The 12,670-nt window shown below is 37.8% G+C and overlaps 1 protein-coding gene across 1 annotated transcript; it reads right to left on the minus strand.

Moving 5' to 3' along the window:
- Positions 1-870: 870 nt before the first annotated feature.
- On the minus strand, positions 871-12,316 carry LOC143881471 (E3 ubiquitin-protein ligase RHF1A-like). Its single transcript, XM_077384554.1, has 8 exons — positions 12,092-12,316; positions 11,254-11,300; positions 11,041-11,103; positions 10,802-10,913; positions 10,365-10,714; positions 9,581-9,688; positions 9,131-9,497; positions 871-1,183 (listed from the first exon to the last, which is right to left on the minus strand). The coding sequence occupies exons 1-8, from the start codon at positions 12,227-12,229 to the stop codon at positions 1,172-1,174; spliced, it is 1,197 nt and encodes a 398-aa protein (XP_077240669.1). The 5' UTR covers positions 12,230-12,316; the 3' UTR covers positions 871-1,171.
- Positions 12,317-12,670: the final 354 nt, after the last annotated feature.

Raw genomic sequence — 12,670 nt, forward strand, 5'->3', positions numbered from 1 at the left:
CCACTCTATAGGATGATCCAAACCGTTCAATGTAAATATATTGTGTGGCAAAAATCGTTTCCATAGGATGATCCTAACCCTCGGATCTATAGATGAGAGGGTCAGGCTCATCCTAAGGAAATGATTTTTGGCGCATATGTCTAAGGAAATGTACAGTCCCTCCAGAGATCCTAAGCCATGTGCCCTATTGATTGACCTTTGATTTTTGGGACACATGACTAGGACTATATGACCTTTGATTGGGCCGGCAGCTCAATGGTTGAGGCTCTGTTTCTAAACCTTGAGATCGCATTATATGCCCACATTGAAGAATAATAAGTTGTCCCAGTTACTAACCCACCCCTCGTTCAGAGAAATTTCGAGTTTCAATATGGCGTACGAGTGTGTGAAGTTCAGGATTTTCCCGACAAGTACATTGGGGCCCACTTTATAGGATATCCAACCCATCGGTTCCGATGTGGCTTTGTTGGGCCACAATGTAAATAAGAAGCTGTACCACGTAGATATATTCGCCCCTTTTTCTTCCCCGGCCCACCCCCATTAGTATAAAATGAGTAGCCATAATCATGGTTTTAAATTTCGGCCGAAATTGGAGACTGAAACCGAAATTTGGTGAAATCCGGAATTTCGGACTTTCCCAAATTTCAGCCGACATTTTGAGAAAATGTAATTTTATTTTATAAAAAAAATGTTACAAAATTTCAGCCTGAAATTTCGGATTTCGGTGGGGTCTGAAATCGGTACCGAAACCGAAATTTAAAACCATGGTCATAGTTCATAAATATACCAGAGGCCATGGTGGCTCGAGGAAGAAAAGAGGGTGAATATCACTTCCCAAATATAAGTTAAATTTCCAGCGCTAAAATTCGATGATTACAAGCATTGATTCAAAATTAAGAACCTCAAAAGAGAAGATGGAAAAAGTTATAAGACAAGCAGCATTAGAACATTTACGAGGCAGATATTACCAAGTTCAACTGTAACTTCTCAGAACAATTGAGGCAAAAACAACGAAAAAGAACAATTGGCATCTTCCTGACACTGTAACTGAAAGGCATATGCAGTGACAATGTCAGAAAAATGACTTCACTATAATATATTAAGTATGAATATTTATATGTCTTCCCTCTGAGAAATTACAGTTGCATGCTTGATTCTCATCTCCACTGCATCAGTTCAGTTCCTGCCCAAGAAATGGAAATATCATCAGAGCATGAAGAAGAAATTCCCTTTCATTTGGAAGCTGCAAGAATAATAATACAGTAAAGAAAACAACATAAAAAAAATGAAGGTAAGCTGCAAGAATCCTTCCCTGCAATAGCTGCAGCTCTTACAATCCAAAACTCCTCACAACAAGTGAAAGCAGATTAGTATGAGAATGACAACTTAGGCTCTGCTCGTTTGAGAATGTGGCAACCGATTATGGGCCCCAAACCAATTACAGGACTGAAAATGATTTTCAGTCAAAAAAAATGAAGGTAAGCTGCAAGAATCTTTCCTTGCAATAGCTGCAGCTCTTACAATCCAAAACTCCTCACAACAAGTGAAAACAGATTAGTATGAGAATGACATAGGCTGTGTTCGTTTGAGAATGTGGCAACCGATTATGGGCCCCAAACCAATTACAGGACTGAAAATGATTTTCAGTCATAAAAAAAATGAAGGTAGGCTGCAAGAATCCTTCCCTGCAATAGCTGCAGCTCACAATCCAAAACTCCTCACAACAAGTGAAAACAGATTAGTATGAGAATGACTCATTTTCAGTCCTGTAATTGGTTTGGGGCCCATAATCGGTTGCCACATTCTCAAACGAACAGGGCCTTAGCATTGTGAATTGTGATAATACATGTCTTGAGGAAGTTTGCTTCCAGCTAAGAGAAAAGATTTTATCAAGAACTGATGTTGCACAAGTCTTTCAAGAAACACATTTTTTTCCTTAATAAGCACGCTATTGAGGTCCCATTTGGAGCTTCATATAAGGTTTGCTCCTGTTATTATTGTTTTTTTGAAGGATTTTTGTTAATATTGTTTTCTTTTCATATATTGGCAGCTTTGGTTTCAGGATAAACAGCACTCCCAACTTAATTCAGCAGTGGCTAGCAGAAATCATGATACCAGCAATCCACATAAAGCCTTGTTGTTAGCTTCCTTAAGAACATGACCAGAATAGGCATCTAGACCCCTTGCCAAATCCAAAGTTTTTCACAATCAATTGTAATGAACTACGGAAAACACTGGAACTACCAACTACTTTGATATTTGTCGCAAAGCTCAGCAGCCTCCGCCTGACATTGAGCTCATTTACTTGATAGTGCTCACCATGATGCATAGAGATATTAACTCACAGCAGCAAAATGCTGCAGAAGACTTCAGATTCCACTCCTAGGATTACTTCTAGTCAGATTCGCCAGGCCTAAAGGTTGCCTTATCCAAGTAAAATGAGAGAATCAAATATATAAATTAGTGGTAGATAAGGCAGCAAGGAGATGATTCCCAAATCTCTACCAATTCACAGGAGAAGATATATTGGTGCCCGATGACTCTTTCTTTGTTGAGAGAAAGAGAGACTGCCATATTAAAGGAGAAATAAGTCCAAAGGAAAGGACAAGATCCCCCAAGAGAAAAATAAAAAAGACAGACCATTGCATTAGTGGCAAAGCATGGCCTACACCAACTAATTCCTATCAACACCTTCCCAATTAACAGAGTCTGCCATATGATTCACACTTTGAGAGATATAATCAAAACTGAGAAATGACACCATACAAGTCAAGTAACTCCATGGCGGCAAGGTCCTAGACAAGCCCTCAATGCCCTAGAACCATTCAATGAGTCACCCTCAACCCAAAGGGTTTGCAGAAGTCTGATTTAAGAAGTGGTTTAGCCCCAAATGCCCTAGCTAGGCCAATTATGTAGCCGATTCTTTGGTAAAAGATGGTGTGGAAAGAAGTGGTTTAGCCGTGGGGCTGTCTACCCATTTTGTAATTTTTCTATTTACTGTAATAAAGTAGACATTTAAAAAAAATGAAGAATTAAACCACAAATTAGATTAACTTCCAAAATAAGAGAAGGGGAGGAAGGGGAGACATGCAGATAATAGTTTCCCAATGGATTTTCTGTTGGGATGTTGGGGGATTTGACAGCCCAAAAATAAGGCTCATGTGAAGGAAATGTTGGCCCAACGCAAGCTAGTTATCTTTGCTCTCCAATGGCACAGAGGGGACATCCAGATGGCTGAATTGCATGATTTGGGATGCGGGAACATGCTTCATTTGACATTCCTCCTATTCCCAAAAGGAGGCTTTTGCTAGAAGCTATGACATTAATGAAATTCTTGGTTTGTTTCGTCAAGGGGAGTTATCTCTCCGTTTGGTTGCCAGTAAAATTTTTATCCTAGGAGCTTTTTAATCCCAACAGTGAAGTCAACGGGATTTGCTAGGTTTTTTTTTTTCCCTACAATTCCTAAAATTCCCGCCAAAATTTAGGGGTGTCATTACCAAATATGGGAAGGGAGGAGAGAGAGGGAAGAGAGGGAAGAGAGAGAAAGAGAGAGGACATCATTCCCTAGGAAAGAAAAAGAGGGGACAATGAGTCCATGTCATACTCATAAGCAATCATTACGGAGTGGGATTAAAAAAATTCTAGTGCTAAAAGCCAACCAAACATGGGATGGGACGAAAATTTTACTAAAAACTTCCTAGGTTTTAAATTTTATTGGCAACCAAACAGATCTAAGTGAATACTACTCTAAGCTTTGTTGTCTATGGGATCAGTTTTTCCATTCGCAACCCACTTCATGTGGCAAATGTGCCAAAGACATTACGTCCTTATTTGAGAAGCATCAAATTTATGACCTTTGTGATGGGCGTCTAATCCATGATGAAGCGGCCGACAGGGATGCAGTAGTTAAACCCTCCTGATCCTCATTCCTCATGTGTTAAGCAAAGAAAGGGAAATTTTTTGAGTCATGACCAATGAACCCTAGATTCAGGTCAATGTCATATTCAAAATTTATCATAATCTTCAAGATGGAGATCAAGGAGATTCAAGGACCAGACTGCAGGAGGGGCACTTCAAGTACACAGTTGAATTGCCGTACTTTGCGATGGATGTCTAAACACTAATGAAGCAATAGGGGCGCAGGAGTTCCTCAAAACCCTTTCAATCCTCATTCTTTATGTTTTAAGCAAGTAAAGGTAAAAATTATAAGTCATGATCAACAAGCACCAGATTCATAGTAGGTTATATTCAAGATTTATAACAATCTACAAGATAGAGCTTGAGGAAAATTCAACAGTCACAACAAAAGAGAGCACTTTAACTGCAATGTAGAATTGCCAAAGTTCAATAGGCAACACTCACAGCAATATTGGGAGCAATTTCTCTATTGAACTAGAACCGTAGGGAAATTCTTCAACTATATGGAGGTTCAATAGGATAAGAAAGTCAAACTAATGCTTCTCAAATTAAAGTCCTGGGATCAACTTCAAGCCATTAGAGGCGACATAAGGAAAAAATTACTTCGTGGAAGATGATGAATAGACAACAACAAAGGTTTTCTAGCAAGTTATACTCCAAGTACTACAATTTGAACTATGGGATCGAGTAGTAAACATGTATATAAAATGGAGTTTTGCCATTTAACTATACAAAACGACTTGCAGGAATTGAAAAAGCTATTGATCAACAATTAATTGATGTAACCATTCAAAAAAAAAAAAAAACAATTAATTGATGTAATATGATTGTCAAAGTGGGATGTCATGGTTTGTTAATATCTTCCGAAAGGAAATGTCATGGCTTGTTAAAACATGTGGAGTGCTGGAATATACTATAAAGCTTGCCACCACTATCCAGAATAAAAAAGAATGGGTAGCAACATGTTGTTGTTGTTGTTGTTTTTTAATTGTAGGGTAGCAACATGTACTCTCCCTTATAAATACACTCCGAGAATTGAGCAGGACTGCTTAAGATCTGTTGGTTGAAACCAAAAAGGTAGAGTGCATGTAGCTCATAATCCTCTCGAAAGACAAAGAACGACAAAAGTATAACCCAATCGGAAGGAGCACACAAGCAGCTGTTTCAAATGTAGCTTGCTGCTACTGTTGAAGATGAAGATGGATGAGAAGCAATAATGATTATGATGAAGAATAAGAGGATGATAATGATGCCTTTGAAAACTAAGGGGTCTCTTGTGATCCTATGATTGATGTGTAATCTAAGGAAGAAGGCAAATGATGATTTGTCGCAAAACATCTCTCCAGACACATACCGAGAGAGAAGTTTATAACTTAATTGTTGATAGAGGACTTGTGAAATCAATTTATGAAGAGACGGTGACCAACCTGAATTTGAAGATGGATCCACATCTTCAGCCATATAGAATTGCATGGCTATTAAAAGGAGGACAGGTACATTCTGTATCTTAAATTTCAATTGGAAGAAAGTACAATGAAACTTTATGTGATGTCGTAGAGATGAATGCATGATATGTGCTGTTAGGAAGGCTCCAACAATATGGTCAAGGATCTGTTCCTCATGGGGACAAGAACAGATGCACGTTTCTGTAAAGACAGCATGAAAGTGATGCTTCCACCCATGACAGAGGTTGAAATTCCAAATCCCAAAAGGACAGTGATCTTCTTTTGAAGGAAAATTTTTATGGGATATATGGAGAGTGAGGCTACAATGGACTTGGAAAAACTTTTGGGGGATCCCATTTTTTATGTCTATGCCAACCAGTGTTTCAAAACATATATGTGAGTCAAAATGCAGCAAAAGCTAATTCCAGTTGATCGGTACGACACAGTCAAGTTTGGTTGATGCAGCTGAGTGCTTGGTTAACACTTCCATAACTCGAGCGTCAAAGGAGTTTTAATTGACTTTGTAGGGCAAAACGTGGACTTGGACAAGAACGCGGCCAAGATAAAAGGGAGTCGACTCGAGGGGTACATGATAACGCGAGGGAGTTTTGAAACCATGATGCCGACAACGATGACTGCTTTGTTTCATTGTTGATTTGAAGTAAAACTGTGAAAATGAAGCTAATTTAGTTTCAATGTTACGAATCCTGAAGTGATGCACTATGTGAAACCTATGACATTATGACGTGAATTCTCACTTCCATTTATAGTCAAATGGAAGAAAGAACTCACTGCCAAAAGGTAAATGGCTTTCCAAAGAAAAGATGAACAATCTTGATGGCTTGATGGGTAAAAGATGGAGTTCAATGATCCTAACTTGAGGCAAGGCTTAAGGTTTCAGTTTCGGTATGCGTTCCGGTCACGACAAAAAAAGAAACATATCAGTTTTGGATGAAAATTCTGGTGGAAATCTTATAAAATTATGGAAACATGTGAAAAATAATGGATATTTAATAAGCAAAAATGTATACTAAAAAAATCACATAAGCAAAAAACCTACACTTAATGGTTTTAACAACATTGAACACCTAGTGACCTGCATTGTCACGATTGTGAAATAATTCAGTACATACCAGATTTCACATGTAAGTAATAATATTTATACGTAATACCCATAAAAAAAAAAATAGGGCGATGATATCCTCCACCCCCCACCCACAGTACGCATGCGCCCCCCTTTTAACATGATTTGATGTAGCGTAATAGTTGCCCACTGTTCACGTCAAATCACATTATACGGGGGGCGCATGCGTACTGCAGGGAGGGGGGGGGGGGTGAAATATCATCTCCCAAAAAAATATTTATACATAATACATACAACATATCTTCATATACAAGTCATATAAATTGTTATGTAATACATACTGGAATGTGTTTCTATTTTCGATGAAAATTTTGGTGGAAATCCTATAAAATCATGGAAACATATGAAAAATGTTGTATATTTAATATGGAACTTCAGGAAGAGTTAGAATAAGCACAAATGTATACTAAAAAAATCACATAAACAAAAAACCTACGCATAATGGTTTTTAACAACATTGAACACCTAGTGACGTACTTTCAAACAAAAAAAAAACACCTAGTGACGTGCATTGTCACGCATGTCAAATAATTCAGTACATACCGGATTTCACATGTAAGTCATAATATTTATACATAATACATACAACACATTTTCATATACAAGTCATATAAATAGTAATGTAATACACACTGGCATAGTATACTACTAAAACAATTAAAGTTTTGGTTTCGGTATGCATTTTCAATTTTGGTGTGCATTTAAGTGTGGATGGAAACAAAAAACATTTTGGTTGTTTTGAGTCGGTTTTGATGGAATTTTAAAACCATAGCTTGAGGAAGAGGTCTTCAACGAAGAGGGATTAATGCAGCTCAGAATTCAAACCCATGTTATCTATAACACAGGTAGTTCCAGTAGGGGTACAAGAATGAATATGAAGGCCACTAGTTCACAGATAGAGGGCTGATGGTAGGGTTATATAGGTAGCTCCTCGGCTGGTCATTTTAAGCACTGGAGAACTATCCTAGTTCTCTGAAATTTTCTAAAGAGGTTTAAGGGGATTTCCAATAAGGACTCATTGCACAAGTCCTTAAAATTGAAAGTGGGCAATTAAAAGAAAAAGTTTCCAATTTTGATTTCTTAATTTACAGGCGAGGAATGAAAATAGAAGGAAGGGAATTTTAGTTTGGAAATGATTGGAAACAAAATAGCATTTTAAACTTGGAGTTGAAATTAGAAGGTGGGTTTACCGCTAGGGCTCAATTACCCAAAAAAAAAAAGAATTTGAAACGTATAATTTGTAGGTGAAGGATTCTGGGAAAAAATATATTATCAGGATGAAACTGCAACAAGGAAAACAGTTTTGCAAGATTTGAGGAATTTCAAAAAAGTTCCCCAAGTGATGTTTTACGAGGATGTCTAGACGACTATTTTCGCGGGGTTTTCTATATATAGAATGCTGATTTTGAGTAGGAAAGGCTGCTTCCATTTGTAATGAGTTAGGGTTTGTTTGTTTCCATTTGTAATGAGTTAATGTTTGTTTTTTAGTGGGTAAGTAGAAGTAGGATTTCATGACTAATTTCTGGAGTCTTACATCTTAGCAGGCTTCTGAGAATTGAAATATTCATGTGCTCATTCTAGTTCCTCTCTTGGGCATGTAGTTCTTATTTTATGCCAACTTGCTTCTTCCAACTTAATCATCTTTAGCTTTTAAATTTTTATATTAACTGATCAATGGCACACAGGTGCTCTTTTTTTTTAATGACATAGGGTATCCCCACCCCATTTTAGGGCAGGACTAATCCCTATGGACGCACGCAATCACCCATAAACCACGTGCATCGGGTAACTCCGAGGGGACTCGAACTCATGTCTATGGGGAGCAAACCCACGACGCTAGCAGACGTGCCAACCCCGTCCAGGTATGCATGCAGGTGCAGTCCATCAAGGAATAAAACTATTGGCTAGAGATCGTGTATCAAATACGATGGTTGAAGGAGATTTCATGAACGTTATTAGATGGTTTCAAGATTCAAACTCTCATCCATGGAGATTTGACAGCCCTTTTTATGAGATGCTTGATTGGAAAAGATTTTTCTTCTCTAGCCTTCAATCATGTTCGTCGTTTGGCTAATCAAGTGGCGGATGATCTAGCTAGACAGGGAGTGAATAGTATTGAGCTAACTTTGTTTGACCATCTGCCCCCTTGAGTTTCTCTTTTTTTCTTTGATGTTTCTCCGTTGTATTTTGGTTGTGTCTCTCCGTTGTATTTTGACCATCTTGGTCCTTTCAGTAATATAATGGCTGTCATTCAAAAAAAAAAAAAATGCATGCAGGTTCTCTTCATGATTTTCCAACCTCTACCGATCGAAACTATGCAGCATCAACCAAACAGAGCCAAACTTAAGCCAACTAGAGTTTTTTAACATTTAAAAACATAAGAATTTTAATCTGCTGATTAAAAGAAAAAAGCCTTTAAATCACATTGAAAATTGATTATCAAAAAACAATAATATCTACAAAGAACCATGCAAACAGGAATAGACACTGGGGAAAAAAAAATCTGAGTAATAACAGAAACATAAATGGAAATGAGAGTGTCAAGCTGAGGCAAGTGTAGAGATTCAATCTACAGAAGATAGCAAGAATGCGAATTTACAGGGAAGGAGCTTTGGAGATGCACCTGAGCAACTCCAAGATGACCTTCTGAACCAGAAGAAAGTGTACTAGAACCATGAAGGGGTCCGCTTGAACTTGTGCCCTGTGCATCTTCCCCACAATTTTTATTAGGAGATTGACTAATCATGTTTTCTTGCACACCCTTCCCATTAGGAGAGGATTCCGAGGTCCCCTCAATACCATCTGGAACAGGACTAAAGCTTCCAGTTTTCTTTGAGGAAGGATCTAGGCGTTCTATCATTCGAGCAACACCAGCGATACTTGCTGTCACTTCACGCTGAACTTCTTTGCTGAGCTCCTTGACAGAGTTATTGCGTGACAACAGCTTCTCTTTCAAACCCCTTGTACTTTTTGAAAATGTTTCTTTATATCTGTTGTGAATGCACATACATGTTAGAAAGGTAAATGTATTAAAATACAAAAGTCCAACATCAGAAAAACTGCATTTCTTTACCTGGAAGAGGCTGCAGACAATTTAGATTTAAGAGACTCTGAGAATGAAAGCAGCTCAGACTGTCGTGATCTTTGCGGACTGCCTGGTGGTGTTTGGCTAGCAAGTATTCTGAACAAAAACAATGGATCATTATCATTACAATCTAAATCCAGTGATAAAGAAAAAATAAACACTAGGAACAGAAGAACAGTAGCAAGTGCTTAATATTGCAAATGGCTTTCAGAATAGTACATGCAGCTTAATCCATTAGACATCACCAGGATAAATGGTTATCAGAGAAGAAAAGACAGGTCGTAAAAAAATAAAGGAAATAAAAGTAAAATATATATATATATATATATATATATATATATATATATATATATATATATATATCTGACAGCACCATGATCACCTTGATGATGCATTCAAATATCAGGACAATATCAATGTCCAAAATACAAGAACACTGTCCTGGGGTATGACACGGGGTGACCCAGGGAACTCAACAAGCTCACATCTTCATAGTACAATAACATGTAAATATTAAAAACCATATAAATCTTGCATTCGAACAATGTAAACATGTATAGATAATTTATTGATTGCCCGCAATAGCAACTTAACAACATTATAAATTAGAAACAAGGAAAATAAGGGTTACTTCCTGATTACTTTTAAAACAAATCTGACATGATAATCCCTAGAAAATGGGGGTCCCTTATCACACAAGCTTAAGTCGTGTCTATCTGGAGATTTTTAATATGAGAAAAATAATATATCAGGCTTAGGTAAAGTTAGATACCTGGGGCTAAAAGGACTGTGCCTGTCTTCTGCAATACCAAGACCATGAGACAAAGGCACAGATGCCTGACTTTGCACATCCTCCGCAGGCGATAATGTGGCAGTCGGAGAATCACCCTCGGGAGATGGAAGATTGCCAGAATCATTATTTTCTGCTGGGTTGAGAATAGGCGTTTGTTGTATCTCAGGATCATTCGACGGATCAGCAAAAACAAGTAATTGGGAACGAGTAAGCCCCGAAGTTCTGTGCCTCTCCCTCCTACTAAAATGACGAGCCCTCCCCATGGCAGTAGCAGCTAGATGCTGCATGATGTGCTCATCAAAGTCCGAGTCATCATCGTAGGACGGAACCTAAAAATTCCAATTTTCAATACAAACAACTTTAGTGTAAATGTACAAGAACTTAAGCTTCTAACCAAATCAAAGTACATAACAGACATTATGGAATTCGAAGTCCTCGAGGGGTATTCGAGAAAACGTTGATGCATTGGAAGATCTGGGCCTTGATCGTGCGCTTCTTTCCTTTCCCACTGCATCAAGAAGCTCTTGGCTACAGAGAAAAACCCAAAAATGCATTAAAAATTGAAATGTACATGTAAACATGAAAAATTAAAGAACACTTCAAAGCGTAACTTTTATTTTTAGAAAAAAGGTAAACAAATTAGAAAGGTATCTACCTGACAGGGTCCTTCAAGACAAGTAATTGCCAACATATCGGACACTCTTTGCTTCTTTGTGACCTGTAGTATGAATTCTACTTCCGTTTAAGCTCACAATTAAGGAAGAAACATATACCCACATAAGTTTTCCAATACAATATGCATGCATACTAAGAATATTAATACCATGATGATCAGATATAAACTGAATCTGATGGTAATTGGGCCTACCATTCAAGGATGCACTGAAGATGATATTCATGCTTGCAATTAGTAACCTGAAATAATCAATCAGATCAAAAACACTGTTAGGGGATCATTTTGTAATGCAAATTTCCGGCCGAGTTTCACTATTAGCCCGAGTAGGGATGACCCGTCCCTCGTGTTTCAACGTTGATTCATCGTGAGCTCAGAGGCTAGAAATGATGTTGCTCACTGTTTAGATCAATTTGTTTCATATTAATAGCACTATTAATTATTGAATTAAGAAAACATTTTGTACTCATTAACAATCCTCGGAAACAACCCATCATGTCTTTCATCATTTAAAGAGCCCTCAAAGATTATTACAGTTCCCAAAAAGCTGTCAAAAGCCAATTAGAAAAGAAAAGACAAGCTGAGTTCGTGCACTCACAAAACATGGTTGTGCTGATACCATTTCCCTAATCCAATTATCCGGAATCAGAAGCTCAAAATCATCAATAAAAAAACAATGGTGGACAAAGACCAAAAGAGAACCTCAAAAACATCAAACTCGGAAATGTAAAGGATCACGAATACTAAACAAAAGCAAAACCCTAATATGCCACACTCAATTCAACTCGGACAAATCTGACTCAATCCAAGCTTCCATACCTCAAAAACATCAAACTCAGAAATATAAGGATCACGAACACTATACAAAAGCAAAACCCTAATTTTGTCAAACTCAATTTCAACTCGAACAAACCTGACTCAATCCAAGCTTCCGTTCAAATTGCAAACCCTAGCTTCTTTTTTTTTTTTTTTTACAAAGAACCGAAAACACGGACAACAGAATTGGAGAGTATTCTTCAAAGGATAGTAGTACCGTGGCGGGATCCTGGGAGGAGAAGGATTCGAGACAGATGCTGCAGGCATCATCACAGCTGCTGTCATGGAGAGTCATGAAATCCGGCGATGGTGGAGACGGAATTGAGATCTCTGCTGGGGAAGATAAATCGTCCATGTCCCGTGTTTGGTAGGAAAACCAGAGGAAGAAAGGGATTAAGGAGAGAGAGAGAGAGAGAGAGAGAGGTGGGAGGGTCAAAGAAATTTATTTCATTTTATCTGTAACTTTTGTGACCAAAATTGCCTATGGTATATTTTTTTGACTTCTGAAAAGACCAAAATGTCCATAGAAATAGGATAGTGATATCAGCACAACCATGTTTTAATTATAGAAGGCTGTTTTTTACAAATAGAGCAAAGTTCGAGACTTCTTTTGCAAAAAAAAACCCTTTGTAATAAAGAGGGAGAGGAGATGATATTCGCCCCCTTAGGATGATACATCCCCCTTTCAACGTGATTTAATGTAAAAAAGTGTTAAAAGTCTGCCACGATTCATGTTAAAAGGGGGGCGCATTATCCTACAGGGGCCCAAAAATATCCCCACAAAAAGCGTTAAAGT

The sequence above is a fragment of the Tasmannia lanceolata genome, unplaced genomic scaffold, assembly GCF_043159265.1.
Source record: "Tasmannia lanceolata isolate RefF3 unplaced genomic scaffold, GAP_Taslan_0.1 ptg000007l, whole genome shotgun sequence".
NCBI classification, from domain to species: domain Eukaryota; kingdom Viridiplantae; phylum Streptophyta; class Magnoliopsida; order Canellales; family Winteraceae; genus Tasmannia; species Tasmannia lanceolata.

Coding starts and splice junctions, on each gene's coding strand:
- LOC143881471 (XM_077384554.1), bottom strand. CDS start 12,229: ATGGACGATTTATCTTCCCCAGCAGAGATCTCAATTCCGTCTCCACCA. Junction 10,715..10,801: donor AGGACTTCGAATTCCATAAT/GTCTGTTATGTA, acceptor TGGAATTTTTAG/GTTCCGTCCTACGATGATGA. Junction 9,689..10,364: donor CACAGTCCTTTTAGCCCCAG/GTATCTAACTTT, acceptor GTTTTTGTTCAG/AATACTTGCTAGCCAAACAC.